At 40.7% G+C, this 20,631-nt stretch overlaps 1 protein-coding gene across 1 annotated transcript in view; it reads right to left on the bottom strand.

Annotated features, from left to right (window-relative positions):
• Window positions 1-20,425, bottom strand: part of ano3 (anoctamin 3) — a 364,194-nt gene extending 343,769 nt beyond the window's left edge. The window contains exon 1 of the mRNA XM_052029629.1: window positions 20,089-20,425. Within this exon, the coding sequence (XP_051885589.1) occupies window positions 20,089-20,242 (154 nt within the window). The 5' untranslated portion in view covers window positions 20,243-20,425. The remainder of the gene's footprint in view (window positions 1-20,088) is intronic.
• Window positions 20,426-20,631: the final 206 nt, after the last annotated feature.

Below are 20,631 nucleotides of genomic sequence, written 5' to 3'. Positions count from 1 at the left end.
TGGTAAAGTTGTTTGGAGGTTTATTATGAATCTAATTTTGCTGTACTTAGGACAGGGAAAAAATTAATTCTGCAAATATTCCTTCTGATAGAAATTCAAAGCATAATTTTTCCAGTTTCACACTGCCATCAATTAGCCACCCCTCCAAGAACACATATTGGAAATACAGTTATGAACATGTTTGTTATGTTTAAATTATTTTAAGTTATACTTTATTGTCATTCACCCATGTGCTATAAAAACACATGGAGAAATGAAATGTCATTTCCCCCAGACTCACACAAGAGGACATACATAGAACAGAGGGCATACAATAAACACAGACAAAAAAAATTGTGCAAGTACAAATAGTGCAAAAAACAGTATATACAGAATACAAAATTAGTGCAGGGTTAGTGCAAAACCAAGTTGGACAAAGAAAATACAGAACTCAGTGTGTTGCACTAAATGTATAAACATGTTCAGCAGCAGCCAAAGTTCTTATATGCCGTTGTGCAAACCAAGGCTTTTGATGTGGCATTTGTCTGAAACTGCTTCCAGGGTATTCAGGAGCCTGACAGCCTGAGGGGAAAAAACTCTTGTACAGTCTAGTAGTTCTGGCCCGGATGCTCCGGTACTGCTTGCCACACGGCAGTGGGACAAATAGGTTGTGGATAATGAAAGTTAAACAATGATAATGCATACTCAAATTTCTGACACACATTCCTATGAATTCAACGGAATCAAAAATTAGGAGCAGAGTTCAATAAGCATCCATTATCAGCAGATGCATTTTGCATATCTTAGAGAATGTGCAATGTCTATCTAATCAAATTGTCTATCTAATCCAATATTTTGTAAATGCTCCTATAGTTTTTCTCCTAGGTTGCTTGCAACAGTACATGTTTAAATCCTGAAGATTCCAGGTTATTCCTGGATATTTGAAAACTAAGCTTTTTTTTTTAAAAAAAAGACACTGTTACTAAAGTTATTCCTTGTAATAACAGATTTGTACTGTAGATTTTTTGTAAAGACAAAATATTGGTTTAACAAGGTTGCTGTGGCTATGGTATTAAGACTGGACTGACGCCTTTTGCAAGTTCCGTAAATCACCAGCCTAACCAAACTGCTTTCTAATATTCTTTTTCAATGTCAATATTATTTAAAAACATAACTCACCAATGAATTCTTATGAGTCCTCTTCCCTTGGACATGTTTACAGTTCTATTCTCAACACAACCATACATCTAAATGACACTTCATCCCCCAAGGTTTGAGGGTGGAGGATTCACAAGAAATATATTTCACTTCAAGCACCCTGACAGCAGCCAGACAAGCAGAATATTTATCTTATCCGTAAGATGCATCAGTTGGTCAGCAGGCTGATTTATTCCATTAACTACTGCCCAAAAGATCTGTCCCAATACAGAAGCAATCTTCCTCTAGATTTAACCTAAGCTACTGATGCCCTGAAAAGCACAATCAAAAAAAAATGATGCTGTAAACACTCAGCAGGTTAGGCAGCATCTGTGGAAAGAGAAACATTGTTAACATTTCAGGTGGAAGATCCCTCACTTGACCCTGAAGAAAGAGAAAACAAGTTGGCTTTCAGTAGCAGGAAGGCTGGGGAAGAAATGGATATGACAAATATCCCTGAGAGGCAAGGATTATCATGGTGATACGCTGATAGAGTCATATAGCTATATGACACAGAAACAGACCCTTTGGCATAAATGTTCCATGCCAAACAAGTTGACTACCTGTTGAAGCAGCTTTCCAGTGGAGATACTAATAACAGAAGTTAAGAAAATAAACAAAGGGACATACAAAACCTGTGAACTGGACAATCCAGATGAAGCGTCTTGACCTGAAAGATGCTGCCTGACCTGCTAAGTTCCTCCAGCAGCTCATTGCTTGCTCCAGATTCCAGCATCTGCAGTCTCGTTTTCTCAGCGGGTTGATTTATTCCATTAGCTGCTCTGAAAAAAGCAGCAATTTTCTTCCGTGCTTGATCAAAGCTCCCCCCACCCCCTCCGAAACACAGTTCCTACAACTCTGACCTGCCTTTTACAGCTTTTACATGGCCCTTTATTTTAATCTTTTTGCCTCTCTCTCTCTCATTTTCAGTAACTGATCCATCAGATGACTTCAACAGCCAACCTCATCAGTGCCATTTGTCCTATCCATCCCTCCATAGCTCTCTCTCTCTACAACTTAATCTAATTTGTTTTCTGTCCATCCCAGTTCTCATGAAGGGTCTTGGACCCGAAACATTGACTATGCCTCATTCCACAGATACTGCCTGATTTGCTGGACATTCCTCACATTTACTTTATTTCGGATTTCCAGCTTTTGTAGTTTGTTTAAAAAAAACAAACTCTTAAGCAAACTCCTCACCTCATAGCAGTTTTCATCAGAAAATGTGCCAAAAGTCCCCAGCATTAATGTAAACTAAACTGCAGGACAACCTACTTGACTTTGTTCTTCAATGATTCCAATGAAGAGTAAAGTCACACTGTGTAGGTTAGTATGTTAAATGGCCACTGTAAATTATCTCAAATGCATCAGTGAGTGGCAGAGACTGTGTGGTGGGGGGGGGGGGGGGTGGTAGTAGTTGGGAATGTGGGGAGAATAAAATAAGATAAGTGTAAGATCAGCGTCATTGGATGCTTCTCCACTGACTATCTCCAGTGTTCAAGTTGATCCATTCAGATTCTCACCAGGAGCAGCAGGGATGGATCCTGTTATAATTTCCCCCCATATTAGTTCTGTTTATAATTACACCAGAAGGCTTCTCCTTGGAAACACAAGGCAAATTGTTCAAATTTCCTAGTGAAAGAAAACCAGTAGCAGTGAGAGATAAACTTCTAAATAGCAGAACGAGGTTAACAATGATCTGCTAGTTGAAACAGATGAAACAAATGTCAGATACTATTTAATTTAAACTGCGCTGCACACAGGAGAGAAAAGAAACAGTTAAGGGTGACATTGAGAGAGACCTTAAAGTATTAACAGAGGCAAGAGTCAACTAAAGCAGGGCAGTTATCAACAAACCTTGATAAACGCTGAAATACGCAGCTAAAACTGGAATACAAGTTCCAGGATCAAAGTGTATATTTCCTTGGTCTTTCTAGAAGTATTGCCCTTATTTTCCAATATAGTGCATCAAATATAAATGAAAAGGCGACAATGCTAAACTTATAACATTTGTAAGATGACAATTAAAATACTGTGCCTTGAGGCTCCTGTAACATTGTAATGAAGTTCCTGGACTATAGATTCAGAGAGCAAACTCAAATTCCACCACAGCAGCTGGGAAATTAAAATAAGTAATTAAATAAAGCAGAAATTTAAAAAAAGATTACTACCAGGAAATGCAACCACCATCACAAAAAAACATTTGGTTCACTGATCATCTTTGGGGGAGGAAATCTGCCATCCTTACCCAATCTGGTTGAAATGAGATTCTGGGCCCACAAATAAGGTTGACTCTTAACTAGCTCCTGAAATAGTCCAATGAGGCACCGAGTTCAAGGAGCTATATTCTCTAGGATAAAGAAACAACCACTTCTGGCTGTTCCTTTCAGAATCTACTTCCACAGGTTTGTGCATTAAGACCAGGGGTAATAAATAAAAGGTCACGCTAGGAAACATGAATGTGGGATGATTCACCAGAACAAAGTGATGTAAAATACAAAGATTTCTAAAAGCAAAGTGAATAAAAACAAAAAGATTTAAATGTAAATGTCATGTAAATTAAATTTAATGTAAATTAACATAGTGTAACTGGCAGGCAAGGTAGTGTAGCAGTTAGCGTAACACTATTACAGTGCCAGCGACCCAGGTTCAATTCTGGCCACTGACTGTAAGGAGTTTGTACACCCCCCACCCCTCCACTGTGTCTGCGTGGATTTCCTCTGGGTGCTCTGGTTTCCTCCCACATTCCAAAGATGTGCAGGTTAGGAAGTTGTGGGCATGCTACGTTGGGCCGGAAACGTGGCGACACTTGCGGGCTGCCCACAGAACACTATGCAAAAGATGCATTTCACTGTGTGTTTCGATGTGCATGTGACTAATAAAAATATCTTCTTATAAAGATATCTTCTTATCTCTAGTTGATTTGCCATGATATTCCTCAAGAAGTCAGTTAGTGAAATCTTCATCTGAAGATGGGTCAGGCATACTTAGACCATGGTGTTAAGGGGCTATTCACTAAAATTGGCAGCAATGCTGGCAGCCAATTGGATTTGCTTGAAGTTACTTCACTCTGCAGGCCAAGGAACTGGTGATATAATTGTAAGGCACTGCAAGATCACCAGTAGCAGGAGTATAGAATCACATCAAAACCACATCTCAGAGGCACTTTCATTATTAATCAGACTGCAGAAAAGTAAAACATTGAAAATCTGTTTCCCCATTATTCACAAATCCCAATGGTTCAGTATCAGGCTCACCTGCTTCCATTTCCCGCACTCCCTTAAAATTCTCAGAGCCCCGCTCCCATGCTCCCTTTAAACGCACAAGGGCCCCATTCATGCACTCCCTTTAAATACACCAGGGCACCATTCAAATGCTCTTTTTAAAACTTACCCGAGTCCCGTTCCCACATTCCCTTTATGCTCACCGGGGCCCCATTCCCAAGTTCCCTTTATGCTCACCAGGATCCCATTCCCACACTCCCATTAAACTCAGAGGTCCCATTCCTGCACTCATTTTAAACTCACTGGTGGCCTAGTTCCTGCACTCCCTTTAAACTCACTAGGACCACTGAAAACTTAATTATTCATTGGCACAATATCTAAACATAAAGGGAGTTAAATTAAATGTATGCTTGTCTTTTAATAGGAGCAATATCCAGTAGTCTGGAAAATCTGCCTGTCCTGCACTACCAAATTCCGAAGGGTGCCCAATTATTGGAGTTTACTGTAATTGGTGGAAATACACAGCCAAAATGTTGAATACATCATAGATCTGGAATAACCAAGAAAGTGGGATTAAAGTGGAATAAAAAAGAAAATGCTGGAAACACTCAGGCAGCTGATAATTCACTTAGTTCACAGGCAGTTTATAAAAATGATCTGCACTTTTGCATCAGCTTGTTGTGATATAACTGAGGTTTATCCAGAAAATGATACTACATTTTTGTCTCTGACAACTAATATGTTTATTGAGACCTGCTGTGTTTTAAAGTTCAAAAATCAGAAGCTATACTTTCTAAATTTTTGCCCATTTTACGCTGTGGAATTGCTGTTAAATGAACTGCACCACTGAGCTTGAGTTACAGCATCACAAATCAAGTCAACCACTGATTTTCACTGGAAAAATGATACTGATTGATGACAAGAAGAAACGATAAAAGATTCAGTGTCAACAGGGCTCTAGTTTGGTTAAAATTTTAATTCCTGAACTTGGACAGTGCGATCACTGGTATCAGGATATTGGTTTGTACTGTACCATCATAAAATATTTTTAAAACTGCACAACACTTTACTAAACTGAGTTATAATATGGGAGTCTCTGTAAACAAAAGAATAATGAGCAGCAAAATAACATGAATACATTAGTTTATAAGTGATGCATCAAATAATTACAGACCAGTCAGCCTAACCTAGGTGAAGAGCAAATTATTATAAGTTCCAAAGGTCATATTTAACCATTTAGAAAGTAACCAGTTAATTGTGGATAAATCTGGATGACATAACAGCTGAGACTGGTAAACTTGACTGAATTTATTTTTGAGGTAATCAATGGGGTTAGTGCATTTAATGTCATCTGTGTGTATTTCAGCAAGCCTTTGGATAAGATCCCACGTGGTGACTTATAGGCAGTTTCAAGGGGTTCAAATCCCTTTCTATTTGTGGTAGCTATTACTCAAGTACACATGAATGTAGAGGGCATGAATGTAGAGGGCATGAATATCCAAATAATTAAAAAGCTGGCTGTGCAGTTGATTTTGAGTAAGCTAGAAATTATTTGTGGTTAGTTGGGGAGTGAATAGATTTTAACCCAGAGAATGTCAGCTCATATATATGGGAAAGCCAAATATGGTGAGGGAATCCACAATAGATGGTAGGATACTGCAATATATTTTGAGCAACCAAGGGATCTTGGAATGGACATTCATGATTCACTGAGGATGACAAGACAAGCGGAAAGTGTGCTTCACAGTAGTGCTAGGGATAGTACAGCAGTCTTACAGCTTCTGTTATCCAGGTTCAGCACTGATCCCTAATGCTGTCTGTGTGGAGTTTTCACATTTTGCCCATTGCTACATGGGTTTCTGCTAGGTACTCCAGCTTCCTCCACACTTAAAGACTTGCTAGTTGTTAAACTAATTGGCTATTGTAAATTGTCCCTAGTATGGTCAAATGGGTAGTAGAAGAATCAGGAGAGTGTTAATGGGCAGATATGAGAATAGGTTACAGGCAAATAAGTGGGAGAATGTTATTGTTGGGATTACCAAGAGCCAGCACAGACTTAATAGGCTGAATAGTCTTCTAAGTTGTTATGAAGTACGGAAATATGGAATATGAAGCTGCACACATTTTTCAACAATTACTACTCACATTCTCTTACCGGGGGATAAAAATGAAAGTTAATATCTCTCAACCACTTATGGATAAAATGATTCTTTTACACTAAATCTGTACACAGAATCATCAGAAGATTTTGCATTTCCACAAGAGACATCCATAACTACTGGGTATTAAGAACTAGACAGATCGTTGAAAAGAGAGTGTGTTATGGACTCATAATATGGTTCTCTCGAAAGAACCCAGTTCTGTTCAGGCTGGTCTGGTACATAAAAGGTCTTGGCGATCATATGAATCTTCTGTAAGTGTTACAACTGGAAAGTTACTTGGAGAAGTTTCAAAGGTTTCTTGGATAATCCAAACTTTCATTGTTAGTGTGTAGGAGTTTCAGGTATGCAGAACCCAAGCTCTGACATCAATGCAACTTCCAGCAAAACATCCAAAAACCTTCCTAAAGCACCTGATCTTTGCTGAATACAAGTTGTAGACTGTATTCGAAACATAATATCCACTGCTGAAATATTGTTAATTGAGAGCAAAAATAAAAATCCACAGAAAATACAAAAATTGATATTTCAAGGTTCAACTGGTGGTGTGGAGCTCCACTAGTGAACAACTCAGGCCACAAAATTAATGTGGTGTGACTGAATCATATTGGTCCAAGTTAATGGCAGATAAATAGCAGCTGCACAGATGGACAACATAACCATATTATTGATTTTAAAAACGTCTGAATTGATCTCTCAAAAGCTCTTGTATTTTGCCACCAAAAAGATCACTAACATGTGAACATAGTCTTGATTACAACGGTGGCCTTCTTAAAGAGGTAAGTTTGAAAGGCAGTTTTTTTTTGGTATTATGCTTCACTAGCAAGACAATAAATTGTTTACAGTTTTGGGGTGAAACAAGTTCAATTTTCACATAGGTTAACTTTTCCCAAATTTTGTGTGAATACACATTCCCTTAACAGCACAAAATTAAGCTAAATTTCCAAATAATTTTGGTTGGAAAAAGAAGATAGAGTTATCCCTCAGTGTGATAACAGAAGTGAGCCATGCCTTCTTCACAATCCAAAAAAACATCATTTCATACATCCCATTTTGCCTTTAAAGATGTACACTTAATATTATGCCGCGTATCCCCTATCCTTCTGTCAACCAAGACATCTTCCATCTCCATCGCCACTTCTGTCTAAACTTACTTGTTGCCGAAACACTCATTCATTTCTTTCTCACCTTGGGTTGTAGACTCAACCAGCTCTATCACAGGCACAACCCTCCCTGCCATTGAGGACACCTTCAAGAGGCAGTGCCTCAAGGTGGCAGCATCCATCATTAAGGACCCTCACCATATGGGACATGGCCTCTTTACGTTACTACCATCAGGGAGGAGGTGCAGGAGCCCGAAGACCTGTACTCAATGCTTTAGAAACAGCTTCTTCTCCTCTGCCATCAGATTAATGAACTGTCCATGAACATGACCTCATCATTCCTCTTTTGCACTATTTATTTTTTGTAACATTGTAATTTTTAGGTCTTGCACTGTACTGCTGCCACAAAACAACAAATTTCACAACATATGTCAGTGATAATAAACCTGACTTGAATGTATCCAAACTTCTGTTGCCTCTATTCTGCCTCTCAACAAATGCCATTCACTGACCTATATTGACACCTAGCTTGGCAAAGCATCAGTAACCACATTAGTAACCTAGCATCCTGGATAATAATCCAGAGACCCAAGTTCAAATCCCACCCTGACAGTGGTGGAATTTAAATTCAGTTATTAATCTAGATTATTTCTTTAAACAACTACTAATATTCGTACCGTAAGACTAGCAGATTGTTCCAAAAACACTTCTGGTTCACTACTGCCCTACAGGGGAGTAAACTTGCTGTCCTTTCCCAGACCAGTGGATATGAGACTTCATATCCTGTAGAATGGTAGACTTTTAAATGCCTTCTGAATTGGTGAGTTCAAGGTTAATTAAGGATGGACAATAAATGCTGGCCTTGCCAGAGATATACAGTTCTCAACATACAAATATAATTAAAATACTTGTCCAAGGCTAAAATACCATGGATACTGAACATCCGCATTTCCTGTTTTTACTTCAGGAAATGCTCAACCTGTGAGGGATCACTGTGGAGAGAGAAGCAAAATTAACATTCCAGATCAATGACCTTTCATCAGTGTTAGAGAGGGAAAAAATAGATTCACAGGGAAAGGAGAGGCAGAAAGAACAAAGAGGGAAGGTAACGGAAAGTGGAGAATGGAGAGACTGCATGATACAAGTGGTGGTGGTGCAGGCTAAAGAGGGGTGGTGAAGGCTAATGAATGACAACGTGTGGGAGGTCTGGAGTCAGAGTACTACAGCACAGAAACAGGCCCTTCGGCCCATCTAGTCCATGCCACCTGATCTTCTACCTAATCCCATCTGTGTGTACCCAGACCATATCCCTCCAAACCCCTCCCATTCATATACCTATCCAAACTTCTCTTAAACGTTACAACTGAACCCACATCTACTACTTCCGCTGGCAGCTCGTTCCACACTGAGTGAAGAAGCCCCGCCCCCTCAGATTCGCCTCATATTTCACTTTTCACCCTAAACCTATGTCCTCTACTTCTAGTCTCATCCCTCAATTTTGCATACCTCTAAGATTTCCCCTCATTCTCCTGCACTCCAGAGAATAAAGTCCTAACCTATTCAACCTTTCCCTATAACTCAGGTCCTCACGTCCTGGCAACATCCCTGCGAATTTTCTCTGCACTCTTTCAAGCTTATTGATATCTTTCCTGTAGGTAGATGACCAGAACTGCACACAGTACTCTAAATTCGGCCTCACCAATATCTTGAAAAACTTCAATATAACATCCAAACTCCTGTACTCAATACTCTGATTTATGAACGCCAAAGTGCCAAAACTCTCCTTACAACTCTATCTACCTGTGACACCACTTTCAAGGAACTGTGGATCTGTATTCCCAGGTTCCTTTGTTCTACCGCACTCCTCAGAGCCCTACTAGGAGACAATGAATGCAATCTGAAATTACCAGAAAAAGGAGAGAAAATAAAGTTGTGAATGGTGGAAACTGAAACAACTGGTTGTGTAAAATCATCGAACACTAATTTCAGAAGGTATATGCGCCTTTTGGAGAAGAGCTGCTGCCTTTTGGAAAAGAGCTGCTGTTCCTCAAGCTTGCATTGAGCTTTGTTGGAACAGTTTAGGTACCAAACACTGTCTACCCAAAGCAAGGGCAGAATTCCTCGTGTTTTAATCTTTCATCTCACCAGCCTTCACATTCAAAGGATCATTTTCCATAATTCTGATATCTCATTCAGAATTCTAATGCCACACACAATTTCCCTCCTTTCTCAGCATTAAGGAGGGACTTTTCCCTCTGGAAAGCCATTGTTCACTCTTTCATCTACACTAATATCCTCTCGCCTTCACAGAAGATGTCACACCTATCCTTTAACCTCCAAACTTCCAATTATCCAGGGCTCTAAAATAGTCCTTCCAGGTGAGGCAGGGATTTCCTTGCACTTCTGCCAGCTGAGCACATTGCATTCAAATACTTACAACGTGGTCACCTCGACACAAGAGAAACGACATACAGATTGGTGAACACTTCAAAATACCTTCAGTTATCCCTCTAGACTCAATGAATTCAACCAATCTGGATAATTCTGCATTGCAGCCCTGTGCCTCACATTTCCAGCCCTCTGATTTCTTGCACTTTCCTTTTCCAGCAATTTGTTCATTCATCTTTTTACACCTCCTCCAGCAACACCTTTTACTGTTTGCTTGCCTTTATCACCCTCTCAGCCAGCATCACCACCACTTGCATCATTCAGTCTCTCCTGGTTGCACCCTATCACACACCTTCTATTTCGTCCTCCTCGCCTTTCTCTGCACTTTAAGACTCCACTTATTTTTTTTTTAAAAGCTTTGACCAATTCTGTTGAAAGGAATAAAACTGAAACATTAACTTTATCTTTCCACAGATGCTGCCTGACCTAACAATTTACAGTATTCTGTTTTTTTATGGTAGTGTAGCGGTTAGCGTAATGTTATTACAACGCCAGCGACCGAGGTTCAATTCCTGCCGCTGTCTATAAGGAGTTTGTATGTTCTCCCCGTGTCTGCGTGGGTTTCCTCTGGGTGCTCTGGTTTCCTCCCACTTTCCAAAGACATATGGGTTAGGAGCTGTGAGCATGCTATGCTGGCGCTGGAAGCGTGGCGACACTTGCGGGCTGCCCCCAGCACATTCTCAGTAACACAAAAAGATGCATTTTACTGTATGTTTCAATGTACATGACTAATAAATATCAAAAAAAATTTTAAATCATAGTTTCTTTCATGACATCCTCTGTGCCTGATCTCTGTAACCTTCAAGTCTTACTATCCTCCAAACCCTTTGTACTGCTCCAGTTGCTTCACCATTGGCAGCTGTACCTTTAGTTGCATGAGGCTCACTGACAAAAATTCCCTCCTTAAGCCATCTACCTCTCCCTCCTCAAGCCATCTACCTCTCCCTCCTCTTTTCAGGTGATTTATAAAACTTCTTCCTCAAGCATGGTTCACCTCTTCCAATACCCTCCCATGTGATTTAGTGTCAGACTTCGTTTGGTAATGCTGCTGCAAGTCACCTTTAAGACCCCCAATTCTAATCTATTTTCATGTGTACACTTATAGAAAAAAGATAATGCTTTACTTGCCATTACTTTTATGTTTTTATGAAGATCCAAGATCAAAAACTATAGCCATACTTGACAATACAGTATATTACTCAGCTGTTATTTTAAAAACATTTTTAAACTTTGAGCAAATATGTTCTTAAAAACAAATAGTGCCAACATGCAAATCATCACACATTTTTTCATATTTTACATGTTCCCTCTGGATAGGAAGTACTCTCCACCAACATCCATCTCTCACATGCCTTAGCTAACCAGAAAATTCTTTATTTAGATCTCGCGCTGAAAGAAGCCTGATTAATCCAGTTTCAAATTCCACTTGGATGGTTCATACTGGCTAATAATTATTCTGAGGAAATATTTTCTCTGATTATTTCTGTAAGCACTTAAGTGCTGGGAATACATTGCATTTAACAGGAAGTGACTGGTAAGAGAAATAAATTTTGTGAGCAGTGAGTTTCGGTTAGCAAGCTGCGATTGCATCGCAAATGCTTTGTCACTGGATTGAAGCAAAGGCAGTGATTTTACACAAAAGCACAAGTAAAATAGGAGCAGGAGGAGGCCATTTGGCCCCTCATTCCTGCTCCAGCAATCAGTAAGATATGGTTGATCTTTTATCTCAGCACCATGTTCATACAATGACATATAATCCCATTTTTCCCTTACCATCGAAAAGTTTAGCAATGTCTACTGGATATATCCAGTGACCGAGCCTCCACAGGCTTCCAAAGATTCACTACGCTTTGAGTGGAGGCAATTCTTCTCTTTGCCTTGATTGGCTGGTACCGTATTTTGACACTGGTTCTGGACATCCCATTCAGGAAAATATCAATGCTGCATCTACCCTGTCCGGCCCTTGTTTCCGATCAGCCTTCTGTTGCTTTTACTATCAATGTACATTCAAAACTAACAGTCATAAGCAGAGTCTGCTCATCTTAATGTGGCAGTGGATGGGTGTGTGCATCATGGTGAGTGAAATGTCAAGTTACCAAAGTACTGGTATAAAGTACTGCTCTAAGAAATAATGTTCACCTGTGAGCACAATTATCCTGCGATTGTAACTGCCTTCCAATTGTCAACATTTTTAAAAGAGCATAATTTTAAATAACCAGCTGTTGAAGCATTCAACACAAATGCACTTAGACATGGAGCTTTATCAGAGTACAAGGTGCAGTGCTAGCTGTATACCACATTTTTATAGCTCGCAATTTCAGAACACAATCCAAGCTTTAAAACAGCAAGCATCATACTCTTCATATTGGTTTGAGCATATACAGACAAGATTCTCTGCTTTTTGTACTTTGAGGCACTTGTGTAGTAACTATCCTCTCTATTCACAACTAACAGAGGCACTTTTTCATTTCAGGTGGTCCTTAAGGATTGATGATGACTTGCTTTCATGGCAGCTCTTCCAAACCATGAGCTTTTTGCATGGTTTGAGGCCTTAACCTTAAAAACACATCTTTCCTATTTCTTTTTACGGGGCACTAATAGCATAATGAATGCATGAGATGTACACATCACATTGCCGTAATGTTGGATTTGAGGCTAGTGCAATAACATTCACAGAAATATGCACAGGATGACTTAATGCAAAACTGTATTTGCTAAGCAGTAGTGGTGGAGGTTTCTTTAGTGAGGGGAACAAACAGGCACTTCTGCAGCTGAGAGTGAGACTCCAGATTGGTACATTGCCTCCCTGATGCCAGGGTCAAGGATGTCTTGGACTGGGTACAGAACATTTTGGGGGAGGGAGAACATCCAGAGGTCATAGTAGATGTTAGTACTAACGACATCTGCCACAGTTGGATCGGCTGCCTTGCAGCTCCAGTGACCTGGGTTCGATCCTGAGCTCTGTTGCTGTCTGTGTGGAGTTTGCAGCTTCTCCCTGTGACTCTTCTTCCACATCCTAAAGATGTTCCATTTGGTTACCAGGTGAGTGTAACCTGGAATCTAGGTGGCTGACAGTAGGATCAGAGGTGATTTAATGGGAATGTGAGAGAGAACAGGTTACCAGGGTGAAGTCCTGCAGAGTGAGTTGAGGGAGTTTGGCAGAAGTTTAAAAAGCAGCACACACAAAATGCTGGAGACCTCAGCAGGTCAGGCAGTGTCTATGGAGGGAAATAAACAGTTGACTTCTCGGGTCAAGACCCTTCATCAGGACTGGGAAGGAAGAGGGTAGAAGCCAGAATAAGAAGATCGCGGAAGGGGGAGGAGCACAGGCTGGCAGGTGATGGGTGAGTCCAGGTGAGGGGGGGAAGATAAGTGGGTGGGGGAGTGGGCATGTAAGAAGCTGAGAGGTGATAGGTAAAAAGAGACAAATGGCTGGAGGACGAGGAATCCGGTAGGAGAGGACAGTAGACCATAGAAAAAAGGGAAGGAGGTGAGGGAATAGATGGCAGGTCATGAGGGTGGGGAAGGGGAAAGAGAATGGGTGAGGGGGGTACAGGAATGAGGGAAGACAAAAGGGGAGGGGGGGGCAAAGGAGGGGAGGGGTTACCGGAAGTTAGAGAAATCAATGTGACCACCAGGGTTGTAATCTTGGGATTACTCCCTGCGCCATGTGCTGAGGAGGATAGGACTATTCAACATGTGGCTGAAGAGCTGGTGTAGGAGGGAGGGTTTTGGGATCATTGGGATTGCTTCTGAGATAGGCGGGACCAGTACCAGAAAGGCAGATTGCACCTAAAGTGGTGCTCACTCTGCTCGAGAGGGTTTTAACTCATTCGGTGGGGATGGGAAGCACAGTATCAGTGCAGCATGTAGGGAGAACAATGTGGAGGATAAATCAAGTCCAGCGGGCAGTGCGGACCGAGGCAGGTTAGGGAGCATGGGAGAGCTGACTGGCTCATTTATTATAATGCAAGGAGCCTCAAAGATAAGTCAGATGAGCTTACAGCATGGATCAGCACTTGGAATTATGATGTTACTGCAAATCACAGAAATATGGTTGAGAGAAGGGTGGGACTGGTAGCTTAACGTTCTGGGGTACAGAAGTTTCAGATGTGACGGGGGGGGTGCAAAAGAGGAGGAGCTGCATTATTGATTAGGGAGAACATAACGACATCTGATGAGGCCATATGGGTAGAATTTGAAAGGGGTAATCAATTTTTTTGGGGTTATACTATAGGCCTCCCAATAGTCAGTGAGAATTAGAACAGATATGTAAGCAAAGAGCAGAAAGGTGCAAGAACAATAGAGTTATGGTCAAGGGGTATTCTAAACTTTCCCCATATTGGCTAGGATTGCCTTAGTGCAAGGGGATTTGATAGGACAGAATTTTTCAAGCGTGTCGAAGACAGTTTTTTGGGACAACATGGAGACAAGATTTCTTATTAGCCACATGTGAAATGCATCTTCGCATATAATGTTCTGGGAGCAGCCCGCAAGTGTCGCCGCACTTCCGGCGCCAACATAGCATGCCCACAACTTCCTAACCCATGTCTTTGGAATATGGGAAGAAACCCACACAGAAACGGGGAGAACGTACAAACTCTTTACAGACAATGGCTGGAATTGAACCCAGGTCGCTTGCACTGTAATGATGTTACGCCAACCGCTACGTCCTAATAGAGATGGGGTAGTACTCGACCTTAAACTGGGGAGGTGGTTGGAGTGTCGGTGGGGGATAATTTTGGGAATAGTGATCATAATTCTGTAGGTTTCTATATAGCTATGGAAAGGGATAAGATTGGTCCTCAATTTAAGGTCTTAATTTGGGAGAAGGCTGATTTCAATAGCACAAGAGAGGACTTGGCGCAAGTAGATTTAGGACATAGAACAGCATAGCAACTGGAACAGGCCTTCTAGTCCACAATGTTGTGCCAAACTAATTAAGCCAATTTCTGCCTGCACATGGACAATATATCCCTCCATTCTCTGCATATCCATGTGCCTGTCTAAAAGCCTCTCAAGTGTCTCTATCTTATCTGCCTCCACCATCACCCCTGGCAGCACATTCCAGGCACCCACCACTATGTATAAAAAAAACTTGCCCTGCACATCTCTTTTGAACTTTTCCCCCTCTCACCTTAAATGTATGCTCACTAGTATTAGACATTTTGACTCTGGGAATAAGATACTGGCTGTCTACTCTATCCATGCCTCTCATGGCTTTATAAACTTCTATCAGGTCTCCCCTTAGCCTCTCCCACTCCAGAGAAAAGAACCCTAGCTTGTTCCAACCTCTCCTTCTACCACGTCCTCTAATCTAGGCAGCATCCTGGTAAACCTCTTCTGCACCCTCTCCATACTACATTTGTAAGATGCTTGCAGATAAAACCACAGATAACAAGTGGGAGTCTATTAAAAGAGAGTTAGTAAGAGTTCAGGCCAGCATGTTCCAGTAAGGGTGATAGACAAAGCTGGCAAGATTAGGGAACCTTGGATGACAGAGGACAGTGGAAGTGCAGTCAGGAAAATTAAAGAAACAAATGGCAGGCACAGGCAACTGAGATCGAAGGAGTCTCTTGAGGAGTATGGAGTGTGAAAGAGAAAACTTAAGAAAAAACAATTAGGAAGGCAAAACGGGGCCAGAAAATATCCTTGCAAGTAAGATTCAGGAGCATCCCAAAACATTCTATAAGAACATTAGGAGCAAGACAGGGAAAGAGGGGTCCCCTTATGGAACAAAAAGATAATTTTGGTGTTAACCAGGTGACATGGATGAGGTCCTAAATGAATACTTCTCATCTATATACATCAAGGAGAAGGACATGGAAGATTGAGAGTGGATAATGTGGGTAATCCAGAGCTGGTTTAAAAAAAAGTGTTAGATGTCATGGAAGTCATGAAGGTTACAAATCCCCAGGGCTGGTTGAGATCTATCCCAGGTTGCCATGGGCAGCAAGGGAGGAGACAGCTGGTGCCCTGATGGAGATTTTTTACATCTTTATCAGCCAAAGACAAGATACTAGGAGACTGGCAGATATCTTACTTAAGAAGGACCACAGGGATAATAAGCCAGAGATCTGCAGGCTGGTGAGCCTGACATCTGTGGTATGGAAATTATTGAAGAAATTCCTAAGGCGCAGAATTTACATTAATTTGGAAAGGCAGAGGCTGATCAGGGCTAGGCAGCATGGCTTTGTCACTGATTTGATTGAGTTTTTTTTGAGGTGGTAACTAAGAATAATCATGAAGGCGGATTCAGGTTAGTTCATTGTCATATACACCAGGGTGCAATGAAATTCCTTGCTCGAGTGAAGCTCGCAGAGTAAACAGTATACATGGTAATAATATATACAACAATAAGTACAGTGATGAGTGCAAAACAATGGAATGGTGCAAGGATAGTAGTATATACAAAGTAATACAGTATACATTGTCTATATGGATTTTAGTAAGATATTTGACAAGGTCCTGCTTGGCAAGCTGGTCCAGAAGCTTAAGGCACATGGGATCAGAAGTGAGCTGGCTAATTGGATCCAAAATTAGCTTGGTGATAGGAGGCAAAGGGTAGTGGTGGAAGGATGCTTTTCTGATTGGAAATCTGTTACCAGTAGTGTGCCACGGGGATCAACACTGGGACCCCTGTTGTTCAATGAGACCATTAACATTTGCACCTGATAGTATACTTGTATCTCCTTACTACGTGTATTCATTTGAAGTCATGGACCATCACTGCAACGGTCCAAGACAGCATCTTTTGAAACATTAACACATGTAGGCTGAGTTTCAGTATTATTCTGAAATTTAAGAAGAAAACTGTATTCATCTTTTTGATACAAAGCAATGAGACCTTGGCATAGAATTATTTCATGTTACAGTTTTTACAATAGTGCCATGTTCAAAACAGATCGTATGTTGCTTTAATGCCTACAAGAACCTTGGATTCAAACACTGTAATGAGATTGGAGCATGTTTTGAACATAATAAAACTTTAGTAAACAAAATAACCAGTCAAATATGCTAAGAGTTAAAATTCATCTATTTTGCCTTAAGAAAATCATCCTTGCAATATCTATGAAGTTAGATTTTTGTAGGCCAGTCACATGGTTCCCACATTTTTTTAAGCTTTCCATTAATGTATTAGATCTGTAAATTATATTCAGAGTCAAATTATCCAATGCATACAAGAAGAGATTAGGGAAAAAATACTTCAAGTATTATTGGACCACAGTATGTTTTAATTCAAGCTGGGTGCATGTTAGATTTTAAGAGCAGATAAAGATTTACGATCAGAGCTGGTAGAGAAATGAAGGGTTCTGTAAACTTCCACGATTCCAACCTAGTAAATCATCCCAGCAAAAAAAATGAAGAAAAAATAGACTTCCATTTACATAACTCTCTTGTCACCTTTAGACTTCAAAATGATCTACAGTCAATAACATACTTAAGACTGTAGTCACTGTTGTCATATAGAAAAAAAATCCTATTATCTACCTTGTGCTTGTCCATCTCCTCTGTTGGAATAACTTGACCCATCAGATTCACAATCCTATTTTGTCAAGTGGGATTCAATGTTCCCCCCGACAATTATCTGTTCAGTTTGGGTACTTCCATGTTAATTTTTGAGCTGCCACTGTTTTCTCATTCAAGAGTACTGTTATTAACTAACTTGTTGCAAAAATCAAGTGACAACAACTGGGTGGGTTAGAATTAGTTTGTAACTAAAGAACTAATTTATGATATTACCACTTCTATTTTACTTGAGAAGTTTGCAAACGAAGATTTGAACTATTCATACAAACCATGTGTTTTCCCTCAGACACAGGAGGAGGCTGTTACCAGTAATCCTAGCATTGTGATCACAAATGGCTCCTACACAAAGGAGCTTGGCAAGACACTTCAAAGAGCAGTTACAAGTCAACCACATTGCTATGAGTCTGGAAGCCAGACCAGAGGAGGACAAAAAGTTCTCTTCCCTGAAGAAAATTAGCAAACTGCATTAATGGCAATCCAGAGGTTTCAAGTTGCAATTACTGATACTAACTTTTTATTTCCAGTTTTATTAACCACTCTAAAATTCCCCAGCAGGATTTGAACCCACTTCTCTGAATAGTTCACATTGCAATTTCAATAGCTTATCTACTATGTGACTGTACCCAATTTAGTTTCAGATTTATTTACACAACAGTTCCTGTTCAGAGACACAAGCAGACAGCCCAGGTTCCTTGCGGAATTGGTTTTACATTGTTTGGCTGCTGCTGAAATGGAATTCATAATATTCAAGCTACCCAAGTGAGAAGATCTCTCTCAACAGAAAAATCTTAAAGGTTTAGACTTTAAGGAGAGAATTCCTGCTGTAGTACTTCGATTACAATAATATAGTATTAAATTTGCACCCTGATGTCACTCAGATCCCACTGCATACCAGGACACTACACTGAACTTCTAATTGCAAGTCAAACAGTGAGTGGCAACAAAAAACAAACTGCTGGAAGAACTCAGCAGGTCAGGCAGCATCTGTGGTGGGAAATGGAGTCGACGTTTTGGGTCAAGACCCTTCATCTAGACTGACCTGAAGCATCGACTGTCTATTTCCCTCCACAGATGCTGCCTGACCTGCTGAATTCATCTAGCAGTTTGTTTTTTGCTCCAGATTCCAGCATCAGCAGTCTCTTGTCTCCAGTGAGTGGAAATATATTGATTACTCTGAAATGGCAAGGGATTCTCATGGAAAGAGAATAGCATGTATAGAGCAGATTGGAACCATTTAGTGCTGTACTCAAAAATTTTCCAGTTTCTCATTTCATTTGAGTTCTGTCCTGCCCCAGATATACAGTGTTTTAGCAACTGAGCAGACTACAACTTTAAATCATTAGACAGGGAGTGAACATCTGTCAAAGTCCATTTAGATTGCAAGTCATTTCTCAATGAGCTAATTTCATCTCCTCACTTCAATCAGATTTAAATATTTTCATCTCAGGCTAAATACTCCCACTTCCATTACCCCAAGTGATAGCATCACTCCCTCACATGTCTATTATTGGGAGAGTCTCAGTGGAATCCCAGGAACATCTGTACATAACTGACTACATTTATTTTGCCACTGTCTAAAATTTCAGTTTTTTCCTGGGATTTGTAACTTTAGAGACCACTGGTGTCCTCGTTCAATTCATTCTCTGGAAAATGACAATAGACGTATCTGAACAACAGCAGATACAAGGGCAGGTTTGTACTTCTCCATTGAAGCATCACATTCTACCAATTAAATTTTAAGTACGTGTACAATCTGAATAAATTCCCCAACAATTTCTTCATAATTCACTTTAAGAAGTGCCCTGGTAACATTAAAGAGTATTTTAAACTCACACGTTTACTTCCAAGATTGTGGCTTCAAATCCTTCTCTTGAAACTTGAACAGAACAATCTCTGGGACACCAGCTGTGGGACTGCTGCACTGTCATCAGTGCTGTGTTTTAAAGAAGGTGGCAAATAGATGTCCTGTCTGCTCTCAGACAGATGTCAAATACCTCATGGAATTTGATTGAAGAAAAGCAGAGCTCTTACCCTAATTTACTATCTACTTTTGCATAGGCTCGATAGGCCGAATAGCCCGTCCTGTTATAACCTATGATTATTAAGTTGCTCTATATGGGATCTTGCTGTGTATAGTTTGGCCATTGTATTCCCTACATTCCAACAGTGCCTCCAAAAAGCTGCTCACTAGTTGTGGAATGGGCTTCCCCCTAAAGAAACTTTAAAGGGGTCGATTGAATTCATTTCGTTATTATAGTTCGCAGCTTAAATATCAGGGCATTTTACATTGAGATTTCATAAAGTTATTGTGCACTAATTGGGTGCAACATATTTCACTGTTCACCCCGGGGGGGGGGGGGGGAGAGGTACTAAGGCGGAAGCGCACTGAGCGCCCTCCACTTAATCCACATCACTATCCCAAACGATAAGGAAGAACATTTTACTTACCATCGGGAGCCGACTGTGACAGAGTCTGAGGCTGAAATTTGTGATCAAAGGTTAGATTCAATAATCCAGTTCCCTCCGCAGAGGCGACGTCCGGCTCGGAGGTGAACTTGCTGTGGATCTCGTTGGACTCCAGTTCGCCGAGTTCAACATCCATCTCAGGCAAGAACTGGAGCCTGCAGGTGCAATGGGGAGCAAGGAATCCCCGCTCTCGGTCCGAGTTTAAAACACTCTCGTTGTAAATTGAAGTAGAATGTCTAGACTTAGAATCCACCTCCAGTTAACAGGCAAGAATGCACTAGCCTCCCTCAAAGCAACAGTTCTGCCACGTACACTCACTCTAACACCAGGGTGTGGCCACGACACTCAATTCAACAGAAACCAATTTAGCCCTGAGTCCGGCGAGCGGCGCATGGATTTAAAACGCATCAATGGTCGGCGAAACGCTGGAATACCCCCCTTGCTGAGATCACAATAGGGCAGCTTATGACCTATCAGACGAATCCGAAAACAAAGTTGGCCAGTCATTAAAGAAACACAAACTCT

This window comes from Pristis pectinata, chromosome 14 (genome assembly GCF_009764475.1).
Source record: "Pristis pectinata isolate sPriPec2 chromosome 14, sPriPec2.1.pri, whole genome shotgun sequence".
NCBI classification, from domain to species: domain Eukaryota; kingdom Metazoa; phylum Chordata; class Chondrichthyes; order Rhinopristiformes; family Pristidae; genus Pristis; species Pristis pectinata.
The sequence above is the reverse complement of the archived record's forward strand: the minus strand, read 5'-3'. Positions and strand labels throughout refer to the sequence as shown.